Source organism: Perognathus longimembris, chromosome 16 (assembly GCF_023159225.1).
Source record: "Perognathus longimembris pacificus isolate PPM17 chromosome 16, ASM2315922v1, whole genome shotgun sequence".
NCBI classification, from domain to species: Eukaryota; Metazoa; Chordata; class Mammalia; order Rodentia; family Heteromyidae; genus Perognathus; species Perognathus longimembris.
This window is the reverse complement of record NC_063176.1, coordinates 30807247-30827516: the sequence shown is the minus strand read 5'-3', so window position 1 is coordinate 30827516 and position 20270 is coordinate 30807247. Positions and strand designations below refer to the sequence as shown.

Here is a 20270-nt window from a genome sequence, read left to right as displayed (position 1 = left end):
CCTCTGATATTTAAGAGAAAAGGCTGGAACAGTTTCTGAAGCTCAGAGACAATCATGCAGGGAAGGCTGTCTGACAAGAGCCATGGTTTCTCATAGTGGGATGCAGTCAACCCATGTAACTTGACAGAGAAGACCACAAGGAATCTTTAGTCAACCTGTCTGACCCCTGCACTCCAGTCTCTGTTTCTGTCTTCCATCAGCTGAGATATACTAAGCTTTAAAAAAAACTAGCCATTATTGAAACTAACATCCAGGAAAGATGTAGGACAGAGAAGGATTCAAAGTAGATGTGGAGAACAAAAAGAGAATTTGCCAGTTCACCACTGCATACCTCACACCTAAAGAGGGCTCAACAAATACTTGTGGACAGATAAAATTCAGTGGCATGTGAGCAGATAAAGCAACGATTATTAGTTTGAAATCTGGTATGAGTGTTTACAGCCTAAAAGTCAGCAAATGCTGTGAATGAAAGCTGTTGTTTATTCTTTGTGTTCATTTCATGGAGCCAATAAATCATGTCATATAAATCATGTCATCTCCTATAGAAAGAAAGCTGTTTTTAATTTCCACTCAAAGGAAAATTACTGCATGAATTTCTTGAACCACAGTAAGAAATTATATTAAGCCAACCATCACTCTTCCTTTGATACACATAACTTTCTTCATGGTAATATCAAGTCCAAAATCCTTTTCCTCACCCTCAACCTCCCTACTCATTAATCATTTAAGTGCTGCCAACCTTACTTTCTGAAAATGTTTTAAGTCCATTTGTTCTTCCCTCCCCCACTTCATTTAAGGTTCTAATAAACTAAACTAGTTATCATTCCTCTAACGTATGGTGGTCTAGTGTAGTACTTTTCCAGAAATACCTTTTCTCCACTTTATCCATATGGCAATTTTTTCCTCTTCCAAAATTCCTTTTCATCTGTTATCTCTTTGCTGGTAGTCTTCCAGAAGCATATTAGAAAGATTTTATCTTTCTTTGCGTTACTTGCACATTTTGTAAACTGATCACATTGTAAAACCACTGAATTATTTCCCTACTTGGTCCCTTACTATACTCAGAAACTTGAAAGTAGTACCATCTTTTATTCATTTTCCATATTCCTAGCCTCAAAGGAGGCTTCTGTTGCCCTATAGGTGACAATGGGTGTTTTGACACTATAGCAAATTCAATAACATTTTCTTCAACAAATTTGCCAAAGAAACTTATGTCATGAGCTGAGAAGGAGATCTCAGGTTCTACATGTTCCTAGAAATCCCCACTCAGTTCTCCTTCATGCCTTCCTCCACACTCACATTCTTGGGAACAATGTCTGTTTACAGGAGTATCATGTACTGTTCCCCAGTTCAGTCATTTACCCAAGGGATCTCCATCTCTTCCCCATCTTCTGGACTCCAATAATCTCAGGGATCAAATGTAACCTCACCAAATAACAGTGCAGTTTTTCCCAAATTACACCACTCAAAATTATACTTCTTGCCACTCTCTCCTACCCTTCCAGAACTCTCTGCTTTGTTTGCTCCAATGCACTTATTGCTGTGTGATATTGTTTATTTATTATCTAGGAAATGTTTTCTTTTTTGTAATTGCCTATCTCTCACCTTTGTAATGTCTTCTCTCCAGATGCAGGCATTCTGTGTAGTTTATTTTGCAACTGAATCTTTATTCTGCATAACCCGCCCTCCATAAACATCTCTTCAATAAACTAAACCATGAACTGACGAGACCCAGATCCTTGCTGGATGAAGGCTGTCAGTAGCAAAGTTAGGAGAAAAACCATCACCAGTAAGACCCAAGGAGGAGACTCCTAGGAGAAGAACAGAAAGGTGCAATGCCTAAGTGCATCTGACCATATAAAATAATATTTATCTAAATGAATCTAGAAAATGGAAAAAGGAGATTATTTCTTTTTTGCTGTTTTTGTTTTATTTTCTTTTTGTTCTTTTTCTTTATATGTCTGTGGGAGTATGAGGGGAGGCACAGAAGTGGAAGGGCAAAGGGTGAACAAATACATACTAGTACTCAGTGGACATTACATTGAAACACAGTGAACTATACAATTTATGGGTGAGGAATGGGGCAGAAATCTTAGGAGACAGTGAGGGAAGGGGTGACATTGTCCAAAAAGAAATGTACTCTTTACTTGATGTACCTCTGTACAACACTTTTATAATAAAAATTAAAATTTTTATAAGAATAAAAAAGAATCATCACCACTTGCCTTCATATTTTGTATATTGTGAGTTCCCATTGCCCATGCCCTTGAAATCCTCTCTCCTTGAAGTCAGCAAATTCTGCATACCATTCAGTTTTTAAATTATTCTCATGTAAAAGGGAAAGGTCGATAAAACTGCTAATGGACGGAAAATACCTGATAGATGTACTATCTTACATGCTAATTGTAGGGCACCACTCTTAAAACAGAGAAACACAAGGAAATTATCAACAGATAAACACAGATTGAACTAAGATGGGTATGAGTATTAGAAAACCACACAATTCCTACAAGAGAGTATAAAGTCCCACACCCTTGTAACCAACATAATGCTGATTCTCATTAGGATTTGGCACAGTTACTAGGACCCATGGGAGAGGGGATTAACAAATCACAAAAGAAGCTTGCAATTGTTAAATCAATTTAGCAGCTGTTTTGATTTTTGCAGACCGTGAAATATTGCAAGAGTATGGATCTGCAAATGAATCAAATCAAATATGATTTCTAAATTAAAGTCACATCCACATAATACCATGAATTATTGGGGAGAAAAGTAAACAAACGACTCCACCGCTCTTGGTGAGGTAATATGTACTCTAGATTGTCCGTAACATATAAAAGCTTTTACAGAAAGATCTCATCCGTCATGGCCTGACTATCCAGTTTTATATCTTTGTATAATGAAACCAATCTGACTAGTAAGTCAGCAAGTATGATTGCAGATTATCTACAGTTTCAGTCACTTTGGCTCATGACATGTAACTTCACGTATCATTTGATATTTCAGGTTTAATGCCAAGAGGCAGTCTCTCTCTTCAGCATTGCCTGGTGTTGGGAACAGATCCGTGATAGGACTGGACAGCCAGGTGGCAGTTACTGGCCAAAGTAGAAAGTTACTGCTTCTAGGTTAGCTGGTACACTTGAGGAACTTTCAGCATATCTAGCTGGTCATAGTAACAAAACTCATCTATTTCCCCTGAGTACTGACCTATAAATGTTTGAAAGTACAAATTTTGAAAAAGTTCAATTCTACTATTCTCATATTACTAAATATGACCAGATAAGGTTTTGAAGATGTAGTTAAAATTCTTAGTAACTTAATTTAGATTATAAGCATTATTTTCTTTAGGAAAAATGTCATAAAATAAGCTTATGCTGGTTGTGTATAATTAATACATTTTTTCCATGTGTGGTTACTGGATACAATCATCAGATGTCAACACGACCCCTCACAAAACTTCCAAGTACATTCTCTGATTATGACTCTTAAAGTAAACATATAAGAAACCCTGAAAAATGATATGATACACTTAATTTTATTTGCCTTGTTTCATGGAATTCAGATCTTCAGTACCCTGGGCCACTATGTATGGACCTGCCATGATCCATTCAACGGGAAACCAACCCTGCACCACAAAGATATAAGATTCCTTACTAAACAACTCCAGGAAATTCTCATCAGCCAGGCTAAATATCTCCAGTGATAACTTACACACACCATGTTCTCAGACCATTTTGTATTTATGCAACTCTTCAATGATTTTCAATTAGCAATTCTGCCTTTGCCCGTAGTAGAAGTAACAGAAGCAATATGGCTCCTCTTCCACATCAAGGCTCAGAAACCTCAGAGGACTGCACATCTCACTTTCCCCAACTTTCCTCACATGAACAAACATTCTCATCTACCACATCTCTCATTTTCTCCTAGACAGTTGACTAGATTTTGTTTCAGTTCTTTATATAAACTTAATTCTAAGATCTTCAAATAGAATTCATTCAATATCTTTTTAACTAAGCACAAACAAGTTAATATTCGAACAAAAATGTGAACCCATCAAGCCAAAATGCAGACACAACCTTGAGTTCTTTCAACTATTAGTGCAAGGATTCTAACAGTGATAGAGACATGCAAGTTAAACTTAGGTGGTTAATCTGCCAACTAAAGCTCATTCCAAAGGATGCTAAATCACCTCTGAAAATATTATCCAAGTCACCTGACAACTGCAGTTGTTTTAATTATACCTATAAAGCTTGATTCATGCATAGATTTTTCAAGAACATAAAATTTATGGAAAAAAGTATACAACCATAGCATATTTTTAACTCCAATTGAGTTAGGCTTTTATAAGGGTTCCCTCATTAAAGAGTTTACTTACTCTTTATTTCAACAAATATCTACCATGCATCTACTATGTGTTGAGCACTGTTCTGAATACTGAGTACATAAGGAATACAGAGTCAGCAAGTTCTCTGCTCCTGTAGAATTTTAAAGTAAGACAGACAACACAGAGATAAGCAAAAGAGACATCATGCTACAGAGAAAACAGAAAATTTACTGAAGAGGATTAGAAAGAAATGTGAGGGAAGGGGTGAGCCAAAAGGGGTGGGTGAGAATGTTGAAAGTGGTGACAATGATCAAGATGTATTCATAAACTGTTTTGTTAAATGGTAACTCCTTTGTACAACTACTTAAAGATAATTCTTTAAGAAGAAAAAGAAAAAAAGAAAAGATTTCTGTGCTGAAAGGACTTTGAGACAGAGATCTTAATGTAAGGTATAAGATTTTTCCAGAAAAAAAAAGTTTTTCAACATTTTTTGAGAACAGGAAAGATGGTCCTCATGGTTAGGGCCAGGCCCATGACAGTGGATAAGCAACAGTGGCTTTAAAAGCCATAGCAGAGAGTTTAGTTTGAATTCTTAGTCTGGCAGAAAGCCCCTGTGAGGAGAGAAGCAGGGGAATGACACTATTTGTGTTTTTAAATGATCACTTTGTCAACTAAGTGGATCGTGAACTAGAAAGGATGGGAGAGAAACACATATCCTCTACTTCTGAAAGAGGTGATAAAATCTATACTCTCCAAAAAATTCCTATACCATCTTTGACTACAGTATCAAAATAGGAGTGGCTATTTATGAGAACATAGGACAGACAGTGTAGACCACATATGAGCACTTTATAGAAGCCATTCCTGGAAATACACACAGAGACATTCACAAATGACCTCTATGAGGTCAATGGCATCATTCTCATTACTGAGATATGACACTGAGTATCCAAAAAGCTAATAAAGGTTTCCAAGATCTTATCACTGACAAGTTGCAAATCTGCATTTGAATCAAGTTTTATCTGCCCCCTAACTTTAAAGTGCATTTTCTGAAGCTGCTAGATTAAACTTGTTCATCTCCACTGAACATATAAAACATATATGATTATGACTACACCATCAAGATTTTAAGGACACTTATTTGGGGAAACCCATTTGATCTTAAACATCTATTATAGGTATTGAGTAAATGATGGGGAATGGTCCTGCAGTTCCTAGGTTGATGATATGATATTTAATCTCTAGTCATTTGGCTAAAGAATATGTAGCTGGGCTCCAGTGGCTTGTGCCTATAATCCTAGCTACTCAGGAGGCTGAGATCTGAGGATCATGGTTCAAAGCTAGCCCAGGCAGGAATGTCCATGAGACTCATTATCTCCAATTAACCACCAGAAAATTGGAAGAGGCACTGTGGGTCAAGTGGTAGAGCACTAGCCTTGAGCTGAGAAGCTCGGGAACAGCACCCAGGCCCAGATTTCAAGCTCCATGACCGACAAAAAAATTTTTTTTTCATTGACCCAGGTATTAAGTTTCTCCACTAAAGACCTGGTAGCAAATCAATATTCCTGTGGGCTGGGGGTAGGGGAGAGAGAACAATAACAAACATCAAATTCCTAACTTTAAGCCTTCTCTGCAAAGCATGAAAAGATGACTGGGGTGATGAAAACTAAGTGAAGTGAGCCAGACCCAAAGAAACATGGACTCTATGGTCTCCCTTATTGGGAATAATTAGTACAGGTTTAGGCAAGTCATAGCAGAGCATCACAAGAGCCCAATAGCTATACCCTTATGAACACATAAGATGATGCTAAGTGAAATGAACTCCATGTTATGGAAACCATTGTTATATCACAGTTGTAACTACTTTCAATGTCCCATCTGTATCTGTAGCTTCTATTATTGATGATGTTCTTGTATCACCTTCCTGTGTTTGTACCTACACTATCTCTGTAATCTTATCTGAGTATATTGGAAACCGTGTATACTGGTATTAGAAGTAGGAAATTGAAAGGGAATACCAAAATTGAGAGACACAGGGTAAAAAAAGAGAAACAACTACAAAAGCAATACTTGCAAAACTGTTTGGTATAAGTGAACTGAACGCCTCAGGGGGGAAAAGGGAAAGGGGGAGGAGAGAGGGGGTATGAAGAACAAGGTAACAAACAGTACAAGAAATGTATCCAATGCCTAACGTATGAAACTGTAACCTCTCTGTACATCAGTTTGATAATAAAAATATGAAAAAAATGAAAAAAAAGAGAAAGAAAAAAAACCTCAAAGGGGTCTCCTGAAATTCTTCTAGAAGCCAAGCCAAATTAAAATCTTCTCAGCTCTTATAAAACTAGAGTCATTTATTTAAACAAGATGAGGAAAAGTATCAAACATGTATGACTGCAATACACACTCCTTCCAAACATAGATGCTATACTTACACTTTGTGTACAAAGACAAATCCACAAATGTCTGTTACTCTTTTGGCGGATTAAACTGGGGATTTCTTGCTAGCTACTTTCAGATAGTTTTAAACTGTCATTTTTTTACAGCGCAGTCTGGAAGTTTTCCCCCACAGTCTCATTTGTTATGGTCTTGGTCTCCAGCTAGTAGTGCTATCTTGAAAACTTTAGGAGGTAGGGCCTGCCAGGAGGAAATAGATCACTGTGAGCAGATCTTTGGGGACTCTTGTCCCTGGCATCTTTTTATGTCCCTCTTGGTTTCCTGTCCCACCATGAGGTAAAGAATCTCATCTATCATTTCTTCCACTGCTGTGATGTTCAACCAGGTACATAGTGCCAAGAAACCATGCACCAAACCCTCTGAAAAGATGAGCCACCATCACAACAATGAGAAAAGTAGTATTCATACACTCTCTCTTCTTATCCACCCTATTTATTGAGGCACTCAAATATTTAAACCCCCTATATTTAGGATGCACTCCGTGTATTATATTCCATTTCAGCTAGCCTATATTACCATATATGAGGACACAAATATGAAAAGCAACCATAATTAAAATGAAAATCATTCAAGTCTGTTGTTAAAACCTATATATAGTTAATGAACACCTGAAGTCTCAAAGGAATCAGGTGTAAAACTACAATCCATTGTAATGTTTTAAAATTAGTTTTTGAAGTTATTTGAATAGCTATTTTCTCAATGATGGACTACAAACAATTTTCATAATTCCAGCAGTAAAAGAAACTATTATAATAGAAAGGTACAGTACAGTAAAATATAAGAAAAATATGTTTGATCTTATAATTTTTATAATACTTTTTACTCTCTTGACCCTATTTTGCTTGTTAAAGTAGGATACACATCCCATGTGTAAAGCAAACAATAGTGCTGGTCTGAAAGTACAGTTACAAAACTTAAAATAATAATAAATGTAATAATAAAAATAGGATAACTTCTCCTAGGATACTTGTAAACTCATAATGAGTTATTATTTATTAACAGAAAATGGAAATTTTTCCTCTTAGCACATTTATCAAGGAATGAGCCAGATCAAGAAAAAGCAAATTTACCTAAGAGTGCTCAGAAAATTATGAACAATTTAACCAAAACTTTCTAACTGGTAATTGAAGTTGAGATTAAATTCTAAATCAAGTGGTTGATTGAAGTGAGCTTAGAAGCTAGTGGAAGCTGAATAAATTCCCTTTTATCATCTTTTCCTGAGTGCCTGTAAGCCCATAGAGAAATTAAGGCAAAGAGATAAAAGAAAAATTATACCAAACTAAGCAGAAATGGAACATGAATCCAACTCCAGCTGCCTTTCGTAGCCTATCAAATTTTCTTTTGGTCCATATAGTGGTCTACATTTTTGGCAATTCTTCTACATTGAGACTATGCTCGCAAACTATCTTTGTACTTCTCAATTCATAAATACTACTTGTTCTTCTCAATTCAACTTTGTAATAATTGCTGACATTTATTACTCTCTGTAAGAGCAGGCACTGCTCTGAGGCCACTCTAGTATTAAATCCTCACTTTAATTCTGTAAAATTTAACTACTGTTTTCACTGTATAGAGGAAGATGTGACACATGGCTCCCTTAGCCTGCTTTCCCAGCCACTAGGGTGTTTATAGGTGGTGCCTGCAAAATGACGTGTCTATATCTTACCTCTGGATCCTGTGAGTGTGATTATTTGGAAAAAAAAGGGTCCTTGTAGATATAATTAAGGATCTTAATATTAAAAAATAGGATTCTGGAGTGTGCAGATGGGCCCTAAATCTAATGCCAGGGATCCCTAAGAATAAAGTAGAAGATCTCACACACACACACACACACACACACACACACACACACACACACACACACACACACACAGAATGCCCGGTGAAGATAGAGGCAGAGACTGAAGTAATATGACCACAAGTCAAGGAAATGAAAACCCTGGAAGTTGTCAAGTGTAAAAGAAATTCTCCTTCAGACCCCTAGGACAGAGTGTGGCCCTACCAGATACTGAACTTCCAGTATCCAGAGCTGTGAGATAATACATTTCTGTTTTATACACCACACAGCTTTTAGTAATTTGTTACAACCACCATCGAAAACTACTGTAACCACCATATTATATTTCTAGTGTCTAGAATCATAAATGACTTTTTAAAATTATCACATTTTAAATTTTATTTTTTGTGGTATTTGGTATCTAACTCAGGGCTTCACACATGTTAAGTGAATTCTATACCACTGAGCCATCTTCTTAACCCTATTATCCCATGTTTCCAAATACACCTTCTATCTGTCTGGACAATAAGAGAACTCTCTCCTACTGATTCCTTCCTGCTTATGACACAATTCTCTGAATTCTGTACCTGCTGGTAGTTCTTTACTTACTTCTGCAGTAAGGAAGTGGAATGAGAATGAGCTCAGATTATTGGTTTCTTCTCTCCTGTATGCCTGAAGGGCAGCCAAGGCTGTGGGCCTTGAAGGTTCTTTATCTGTAGTCCTCCAGGTCCCCTTTGCCCTTCAAGCCTTAGGTAGTCAAACAGCATCGGTTTATCTAGAAACCCCTGAGGGCTACCATCACTTATGTCTTATTTTTACCCTGCCCCCAATTCCAAAAATAGTCCTTTCAGTAAACACTTCCAACCACCCCCTTAGTGTGCTCTGCCTTCTGCCAGACCCTCATTGGCACAGTAACTGAGTAGCCATCTGATGACATCAACTTAACACACTGGATAATGATAATTATTCCCCATAAAATTATGCTGAGTTTTCTAAACCTTGCAGTTTCAATAGACTGTGGTAGATATGAGTATTTTTTTTCCTCTCAAACATAAAAACTAGGACCTTTGGGTAATTTTGCTCCCTTAGATATTGTCCCTAGAATCTAGCTAGGCTCTGCTTACTGAATGAGTTTGGTTTCAAATTACCTGTGGTCACCATCGATGATGCATTCAGGAAAGGCGAGGCTACAACCGAATAGCATGATGTGCTTATAGCAACTGAGGCGATGGAGGTTCATAAAGAACTTGAGGAACTTCTCCATGTCCATGTTTGTGGCAATTGAGTAGAGAGGGGTTAGAGTGGTGTGGTAGGGTAGCATCTGACACTGGCTGTGGGTGATGTTCACACAGGCACCTGGGAAGTGAAGACAATTCCATTTAGGTGTGGACCATCAAGAAATACATGCTGACCAAATCATTTGATAAAAGAGAGTCATATGTTTATCAGGTAAAGAATATTCTACATTGTAGTAGGTAAGAATTACTATCAATACATACAGTTATACATATGCATATACATAAATATGTGGATGTGATGATTAAATCAAACTACTTACATATTTTTTATTTTTGTTGTTGAGGTGATGTACAGACAGGTTACAGTTACATACATAAGGCAGTGAGTACATTTCTTGTCAAACCTGTTACCTTCACCCTCATTTTTCTCCCACCTTCCCTTCTCCCCAGTTCTCTCCCCTGACCCCAAGTAGTACACTTGATTTACAGCCTATTGTCTTGTAAGCATTGCTGATTCATTGGTTCACCTTTTACCCTTTATCTCACCATTTTGATGTACCCTTCCCTAGTTCAGATAAACATATAAACAATACCCAGGGCAACAAAATCAAATACAGTGACAACAGGGGTAAAACCATAGGGAAGCAAAAGGCATAATTTCACATAGGGCATTTAAAATAATAACAACAATGATAAACCACTTATTTCTATTGCCCAGAGGAAATTGATGGAAAACTACATACTCTCATATAGAGATCAGAATGACTGTACCTGGGAAGGACAATATGGATCAATTAAAAGTGTGTGTGTGTGTGTGTGTGTGTATGTGCGTGTGTGTGTGTGTGTTGGTATTTTTGTGTTTGTGCCAGTACTAGGGCTTGAACTCTGAGTCATAATGATCTACTTGATCTTTTTTGCCAAAGGCTGGTGCTATGCCAATTGAGCCATACCTCTACTTCTAGCTTTTTCTTTGCTAATTAGAGGTAAAAGTTTCACAGATTTTTCTGTATGAACTAGCTTCAAATTTCAATTATCAGATCGATCATGGTCTCCTGGGTAGCTAGTATTACAGGCCTGAGCCACTGGCACCTAGTTATCAAGTAGAAGTTTTAAAGTATGAGTATCCTTTGACATTATGATACCATTTCTATAAATATATCCTAAGAAAAATAAGTGTGGTTGCAAACATAGATTCATTGCCAATTATCTTTATCTGTGTATACTTTAATGCTTTTAAAAGATAGGTATCTATCTGAGCATTCAACAAAGGGGATTGATTTGAAATATTACAGAACAAACAACAAAATTCTTAGCCCTAGTATCTTTTCACAGAAAGACTAATCACACAGAGTAATATTAAAGTTTATTAAATAAAAATAGAAGCTGTACAAAAGTCCATTTGCCATGATCTTGTTTGCAAATGTATACAACTATGCAAGCACTTGCATTCCTTCCTACATCACTGCTCAGGATTAGCTCAGAACCTCTGACTTCACATTTCTTCAGTCAGCTTTCCTGAGCACTACCACATCCACAGCCTTTTCAATTAATTCTTTCATTCTAGAAACTTGCCTTGATTGGTCCAATATAACCTGAAATGTTGGCATGGACTTGCTTATGGCATAGGATTTTAGGAGAGTGCTATATTTTCTTTTTATTTATTTTTTCAGTACTGAAACTTGAACTCAGGGTGTCATGTTGGCTAGACTTATACAAGACCACTGAGCCATAGTTCCATCCTTGTTTTTTTATGTGGTATGAATATTTACCAAAAAATGTTTATATATTTTGTATTAGTAGTTGCTGGAATGCACAAGTAAGTTTGTGTCTAGAGTCCATAGTCAAAATATGCTCTGATAAAGGAAGTAGAAAACGTGAAATGAATCTGGGAAGAACAGGTAGGGTGGGGAAGAATGATAGAAGCGGTGACTCTCATTAAGGAGCACTGGGCACTTAGATAAGCACATTAAAGTGTTAACTCCATTGTACAGACTTCTGAAATTCAGAAAAACAAACAGTGACCTCCAAGGAAAATACTGAATTATTTAAACCCTGATTGAGAATAATGGCCTATAAAACTAGTAACTTTGAATGTACCTTTTCAATTGCATTTTTTCTCTCTTTCATTTTTATGTGTTTTCGAAAGCTTAACATTCCACTGTTTTCTATGGAAGAAATACCAACAATCTATTTGTTCAACATGCATTAATTCTTCTTCTAGGAATTTAAAAAATGATATAGTGTGATGTATATGACATTGGAAATGTGTGCATAGTGACCCCACTCTAGGGTGTGTGTCATCCACATACTTGAAAAATATGTCTCGGGAGGGGGGGAAGGGTAAGGGGGAGGGGGGAGGGGGGATATGAGGGACAAGGTAACAAACAGTACAAGAAATGTGTCCAATGCCTAACATATGAAACTGTAACCTCTCTGTACATCAGTTTGATAATAAAAATTGGAAAAAAAAACAACCTAGAAGGAACAAAGGGAGCCAGGTGAACACACCTTGCTTTCTCTTCACCACACCTCTGCTTCCTGTCCATTCCTAATCTTCAACATCTTCCCAGAAAGCTGCAAGAACATGTTGATCCTAACATATCTTTTCAGTTTTCTTGTCTTCATATTACCAATATTTTCACATGGATATAGTTACAGAAAATACAGTGCTCAAAAAATCTCCATCTATAAATCTAGTGTATCTGTGAATATAACTACCTTATTGAAGCAGGTTTCAGTTAAAAGCAATACTCAGGGGTGTTCCATTACACTTGTTTCTTTTTTTAATGATTGTTTTTAGGGGTGTGAGAGGTGTGAGTCTGATCTTCAATCTGCCTATGGTTTCCCATTGTCACGGGGATCACAGACATGCCTCAACACATCTACCCGTAGAGAGCTACATTCCTCTGTAGAAATAGCATCTTCCTGACATCTTTGCTTCAGCTGGCCTGGAACCACAGTCCTCTCAACTCAGCATCCCATGTAGCTAGGATTATAGCTACATGAGCCTATAGCATGAGCCTATGGTATGAGCCACTGGCACCTAGCTATTCTTTTTCCATATTTTCTTATTGGTTTATATAGATTTATTGTTTCTAATTTCACTAAAGGTGTATCATTATTTAAACAAGATACTATTTTAAAATAAAATCTTGTAGCTTTAGAAATGAGACAATTAATTCAATTTTGAAAGAGGAAAAAGTTAAAAGAGAAAGATGAACAAAAATGAAAACATTTCTTCCAGGTGCTATGCAATTTCCAGAGAAATGATGGGAATAGCTTCTTTAAACCTATTGCTAACTCTGTTTTAAACTGTTAACACGTAAGCCAGAATCTTTGACAGGATGTCCAAATTAACTCATTTATAATACAGATTATATGCATCCCCTAGCAGCAGGATTCCCAACCTTTCTGCTTTATTGGATCAGATAACTACAGAGTCCTTGTCTGATCTCTCCTCTCTTTTCTAGGCCTCCTTCTACGTACATTTCCTATCTCAATTTTTCTTTCAAACTGCTCTGGAAAGTCCCTTCCCCACAAATGGCTAGAGTGTTTCTATCAGATCAAAGAGCCTTGTGCTTCATTAAAAGATATAATTCCCCATTGTTAGACAACATTCATCCACCACCCAAATGTAACTCGGGGGAAGATCAAAACACAGTTACTACTTTCAGAGACAACCAACAAGAAGCTTTACGATAGATGGGCACAGAATTTAAAAGTACACTTCCTTATTCCTCACAAAATTCAAAACAGGACTCAAATACACAGATATACACACAAATTCAGTTCCCCCTAAATGCTGATGTGAGACATTCTGGACAAGCTTCATGAAAATGTCACTTGCTTTACTGAGTGAGGGAAGTTAAAACACATTTCACCATGAAAGACCATTACAAGCAAGAAGATTATACAGACAACAGACTTCAAGCATGACAACAATTGTGAGAATTAGGGCACAAAAAAAGCTTCCTTATAGAAACTGAGACTCAATTTGTCTCCATTAAAATAATATAAAAGAATTTACAGAAAATTCAGACTTGAGGGCTATTTACTGAAAACCAACCTTGTGCTAGGTAACAAAGCAAACACTCAGTTTCTTTGGAGCACATTTACCCCATTTTCACAAACCAATAAAGTGATAACATACAACTATTATATAAGAGAAAATTCTATTTCAAAAGGCTAAGAAAAATGAGTAAGGGCTGGGAATATGGCCTAGTGGTAGAGTGCTCACCTTTTATACATGAAGCCCTGGGTCCAATTCCTCAGCACCACATATATAGAAAAGGCCAGAAGTGGCGCTGTGGCTCAAATGGCTCAAATGGCAGAGTGCTAGCCTTGAACAAAACAAAGCCAGGGACAGTGCTCAGTCTTTGAGTCTAAGCCCCAGTACTGGCAAAAAATGCCTAGGGATTCACAACTATTAAGAACAAATCTCCAATTTGATATCTGTTTTCTACACAACTTTTTTCCAGAGGCAATTAGGGCTATTAAGTTAAAAATCAGTTGATAAGGAAGATAATTCCTAGTAGCCCATGGAAAGAAAAAGCTAAAAAGCATGTAATATCACAAAGCTTGTGGATTAGTCCAATTTCTGTTGTGCATAACATAATACCAAAGTTATTTTTAAAAGGTAATTACCAGGCATTGATGCCTGCCATCCTAACCATTCAGGACACTGACATCTGAAGCATCATGGTTACCAGCCAGTCTGGGAAGAAAAGTTTACTAGACTTTATTGGCAAATTAATCAACAAAAAGCAAGGCTAGGGATGAAGTTCAGTGGTAGAGTTCCAGCCTAACAAGTACAAGGCCCTAAGTTCATACTCCTATTCCATGGAAAGACAGAGAGAGGAAGGAAGGGAGGGATGGAGAGAGGGAGGGAGAAAAGGAGGACTTACTTGGGCTGTGGTTCTAAAAATCCAAGGCTGAGTTGTCATATCTGGTAAGGGCTTTTGTGCTGGTGGGGTTTTGTGCAGAATCTTGAGGCATCATGGAGTAAATCAGCCATCTTGCTAGGTCCCATCTCTCCAACTCTTCATGTGAACTCTTCTAATTGTATTATGGGTCCTCAACTTCTTTCATTCATTTCCTCCAAATTTCAACACAAAGCCTCCCAAGTCCATATACCATCAACATAAGATTTTTTTTTAGAGGGGGTGTTGTGTCTCATTGTGGAGCCCAGGTTGACATCAATCTTATGATTCTCCTGCTTCAACCTCCTGAGTGCTGGGACCACAGGCATGTCCAGCCATCCCTAACTAAAACTGTTTCCAGTTTATAAAATTTAGAGACATACTCAAGTTCTCTCAGTGAGAATATGAATTATATTTAATTGAATTATGTTACTGAGTAATAATATTCCCATGCTTAACTATTACATCTTATAATCACGCCTTTTTCTCTTGTCAGCTTTAAATCCATGCACTTGATGGCAGAATAGATTTGAAGCAATTAGATGACCAAAAGACTCCTAGAAACCTAGCCAAAGAAAATATTGACTACTGACAGATCATTTGAAAAAAACACAAGATAGAAAAATCACATTTTGGTTTGATACACTATATCCATGGAAGTATGAGTTGCATAAACATTCACTATACACACACACACACACATATATAGTCTGTCTATATGAAGACAGACATACACACATACATATATATGTACATATATATATATATATATTCTTCCCTTGGAGAGAACCTATATTTAGGAAGTGATGAAATAATAAGTCTTTAAAGTCTCAAAATAATTCTTATCAACCCAAAAATATTTCATATTTCTATAATTTAATTTCCATATATAAATTTCTATAATAGTTTATCAAAACAGTGTCAAAGTATAAAATTTGATCTTATTACTACAACATATTTTCTCATTATAAACGAAGAAACTAGGGCTTCCACAGTTATGTTGATGGACAGAAAAGTGCTGAATGGGCAAACAGATGAAATAGACAGAAACAAGTAGGTCAATGAGCAAAATGTGATCTATAGAGAAACACAGGATCAGTAACAAAACTAGGACTGATACTCAGGTACTCTGCCTTTTATGCAACCTTGTTCTCACTATGCCTACCTGTCATTAGCATTGCAAACACTGAAGAAACCCCAAAGAGCAAAACTTTGCAGTAAGGAAAGGAGAGAAGATTTAATAAAAGGGAAAACCTTATATTAATGATTGAAATATATAGGGCTGGGAATATGGCCTAGTGGTAGAGTGCTCACCTCTTATACATGAAGCCCTGGGTTCGGTTCCTAGGCATCACATATATAGAAAAAAACAAAAGTGGCGGTGTGGCTCAAGTGGCAGAGTGCTAGCCTTGAGCAAAACGAAGCCAAGGACAGTGCTCAGGCCCTGAGTTCAAGCCCAGGACTGGCAAAAAATAAAGAGAAAGATATTAAATGAGGAAATATGGATTGACAAAAGGTATCTAAGCAGGTTAGGCTAGTAGAAAAGTAGAACAAAAATAACTACAAAGACAGTGACACATAAAGGTCATAAAACTTGTCTGGGTAAAAACACACAAGTCTAGGTAAAGATCTGCTTATCCATTAGTAAGAATGATATTGTGTTGTTTGCAAAGAAATGGAGGGACCTGAAAAAAATTATGCTAAGTGAAGTAAATCAGGCCCATAGAGATAAAGGTTGCACATGTTTCCTCATATATGGAAGCTAGAATTAGTTAATAAACATATAAGTAAATACACTGGGTGGTATGTAAGTGTGTACAAATGTATTAACTGAAATATAGTAGACTCAAGGGAGATCTTAAATAGTGTAATTCCTTAGAAAGGCAAAGTCAGAGCTCAACCAAACAAACACTAGGCAACAGGAACTTAAAAGGGGTGAGATGGGGTGAAGGCAAGAGGGGTACACAAATGAAGAGGAGAAGGTGGGGAGAATGCAATTCAATATGTATTCTACAAAATAAAGAAAAGTGAAGGAAGGGGTGAGTTGGAAGGGTGGGTGAGAATGTTCAAAAAGATGACATTGATTTAGATGCATTGTACTCATAAACTGCTTTGTAAAATGGCAACTCCTTTGTGCAACTACTTTAATAATAATAATAAAGAATCTGGGAACAAATATAAAAGGGAATTACTTTAAAAGACTCAACTTCAGCCCCTTTCTATTCAGACAATTGTGTCAATTCCCTATTTCCCCTCTGACTCAACATGTCAAGTTTTATTTTTTCCTAGAATGCTTCATTGTCTGAAGGGTAATTCTAGTATTGTACATGTATGTATTCTCACCAGGAGCAACACATTTTCCTAAGCCAGCTTCCTGCTGTGCAACTTGAAAGACCCTTCTCTGTGGGAAGGGAAAGGTACTTTTGAAATGGGGCTCACTGACTGTGGCTTCTCTTCCATCAAAATTGGTTTTCCTATGGTGCAAGAAAGCAGCAGAGTGGTGTTTTCCTTCTCTGAGTGCAAACTACCATAGCTAATAGACATCAAAAGTGTATGTTGATATGTAAGAGCACATGTAAAACACAGTGGATGAAAGTGACCATACTCTTCTTATAGACATTATGATGTAATTAATATGTTCTTTCTTACACAACAGTTGATGTCAAGTATAAAACCGAGGAGGAGAATATAAAAAGAGATAAAAGTCAAAGTCACTTCCTGATACTTCTGCTGAAACAGAAATATGTATTATTACCATCTCACTTCTTAATCATCATTGTTGAAGATGTGATTTAACAGCAGATTTTTCAGAGCATACCGTAATTACAAGTCACAGTTCAATTGAAGGAAAAAAATCAAATACAAAAAGAAAGTGCTCCTCAGAATTGTTTTAGTAACTTGTTTGGTTTAGTTTTCATCACCTGACTCAAATCTTTTCTAGCTCAGATTAGGGCTTTCTCTGCTCATATCTCAGTCATCCTAGATTCAAAGATTTCTATAATTAAAAAGAAAAGATGAGTCTTTTGTAGGATTTCCCCCCAATGTTCATATGCAAAACATGATAAACTCTGTTTTATCTGTTTTTGGAATTAGGCAAAATTCTTACATGTGATTAGGTTTTTTGTTGTTGTTGTTTTGATTTTAACATGTGAAATGGAGACGCAAACTAATACCTGGTGCTTTGGTTCATTGGCTAGCATTCTATCAACTAAGCCACACCTCCAACCCCTCATGTGATTAGTTTTTAAATGTGTTAAGAATAAATGGGAGACTAAAATATATTATGTGCACATAATGAACTATCACAATGAAAACCTAAGTGCAATTACTTTATGCCAAATTTTTTAAATTATTTTTTATTGTCAAACTGATGTACAGAGAGGGAGGAAGATGGTGCCACCACAGTAGAGAGACACCCCGACTGGCTCCAACTGAATAACGAGCTGGGAACTCCAGCACACAATACCCCATCAAGAACCTAGCAAAACCAGCAGCCAGAAGCAGTGGAGAAACGCAGGAAAACAAAAAGGAGCAAAAAAGAAGAGCCAAAAACCTACACAGAGCCGGAGAACCTACGGGGCACACTCCTCCCACCAGCTGACCCTGGCCCAAACAGGGCCAGGCTGGGAAAGGGGACCCGGCGATCGGCAGACTGGCTGCCGGGAGCGCAGAGTCCAGACAGCGGGACTCTGCAGACACCAGGGAGAGTGCAGACTAAGACACACGGCGATGGCGGTGACGGGAAGTTTGGGTCCACACCGGGAATGGACATAAGCGGGGGGGAAGCCAGTGGTGCAGAAGGGGAGAGCCAGGGACGCCACCACGACCTTTTGCCACCCCCGAAGGACCAACGGCAGTGCAGGACACACACACAATCCAGGACCAGTGAGTCCCCCATTACCCCCTCCACCAACGGGAGACCAGCTATCAGAGACCCAAACACTACAAAGAAGCTAGATCCTCTTCCTTCCCCATCCCCACCCCGAGAGAACAAAGAACCCCCAAATCAGGCGGGAAGCTCCCATCAGGCTCTGGGAAGTCACAGGAGTTTAGCAGGGGAAGGGTGGAGCAGCCCCAAGGCCACCCAGGAGCCTGAACTGGTGGAACCGGACCTGCCCCCTTCCCAACAGGGGCCAGGGGTTGGCCGGCAGTGCAAGCCCCACCCGAGGCGCCTGGACCTCGTGGACTTTTATAACTAAAATCACAGGCGCTGGTGGGCAATACCAGCACAGCAGGGACACCTGGGCCTGATCACGCACCCCCTTCACAGTGGAGGCACAGTCTGAGGATGCTAACCAGCACCTGGACAGTTGATCCCACTGGGCCCCACACATACCGCCCCCCACAGCGGACTCGCAGGAGGGCACAAGCACAACCCAACAACCCGGGGCTCGCTCTGGTAGTCGTACCCCGCTCAGGTGGACGGGGCCACAGCAGCAGCGCCCGTTGTAGTGGGCGCACAGCGCACAGGTGGGCGGGGCCCTGGCAACAGCGCTCGCTCTGGTAGGCGCCGCTCAGGTGGGTGAGGCCACAGTGGCAGTGCCCTCTCTGGTAGGCGCACCTACCAGGGCAGAGCTCTCCATTGGCCCATGCCCACTCAGTTTGGTGCATTTTGCACAAGTGGGTGGGTCACCCCTCAACAACAACAGCCCCGGAGCGGTCCACACAGGAAGGCGAACTGCCTGAGAGGTGAGCTCCTCTGGCCAAGATACAGAGTGGAAAAAAGAACCAAACAAAAGATAAGCCTCCATGCCACGCTGAATCAGCGACCAGCATTGTGTATATGTACCATTTTCCTTATCCTTTCATCTATTGAGGGGCATCTGGGTTGGTTCCATATTCTAGCTATGACAAATTGTGGTGCAATGAACATTGTTGTGCTGGTGGCTTTAGTGTGTTCTTGTTTGTGGTCTTTTGGGTAGATGCGCCAAATTGGGGCTGCTGGGTCATAGGGGAGCTCTATATTTAGCCTTCTGAAGAATTTCCATACCGCATTCCAGAGTGGCTGAACCAGTTAACATTCCCACCAAAAATGAAGTAGGGTTCCTTTTTGGCCACATTTGCTCCAAAATTTGTTAATGTTAGTTTTCTTGATGTAGGACATTGTAAATGGGGTGAGATGGTATCTCAGTGTTGTTTTGATTTGCATTTCTTTTATGACCAGTGATATAGAGCACTTATTCATATGTCTCTTGGCCATTCTCATTTCCTCATCAGAGAAGTCTCTTTTTAAGTCTTTAGCCCACTTGATGAGGGGGCTATTGGTTCTTTGTGGTTTTGTTTTGGAGGAATGTAATTTTTTTCGTTCTGCATATATTTTAGATATGAGACAAAGGTCTGTTGTATGGCTGATAAAGATCTTTCCCCAATCTGTGGGCTTTCTGTTTATCTTGCGAGCTATGTCCTTTGCCCTGCAGAAGCTCTGCAGTTTGATGCAGTCCCATTTGTCCATCCTTTCTTTGATTTGTAGCATTTCTGAGTCTTTGTTAAGGAAGTTCCGTCCCGTGCCAAGGAGCCCAAGTGTTTCTCCTACTCTTTCCTTTAGTGTTTTCAGGGTA

The 20270-nt window shown here is 38.5% G+C and overlaps 1 protein-coding gene across 1 annotated transcript in view; it reads right to left on the bottom strand.

Annotated features, from left to right (window-relative positions):
- The window catches only part of Corin (corin, serine peptidase), a 270666-nt gene that overhangs the window by 191136 nt on the left and 59260 nt on the right, over window positions 1-20270 (bottom strand). The window contains exon 4 of the mRNA XM_048364609.1: window positions 9704-9911. Coding sequence (XP_048220566.1) covers window positions 9704-9911 — 208 coding nt within the window. The remainder of the gene's footprint in view (window positions 1-9703; window positions 9912-20270) is intronic.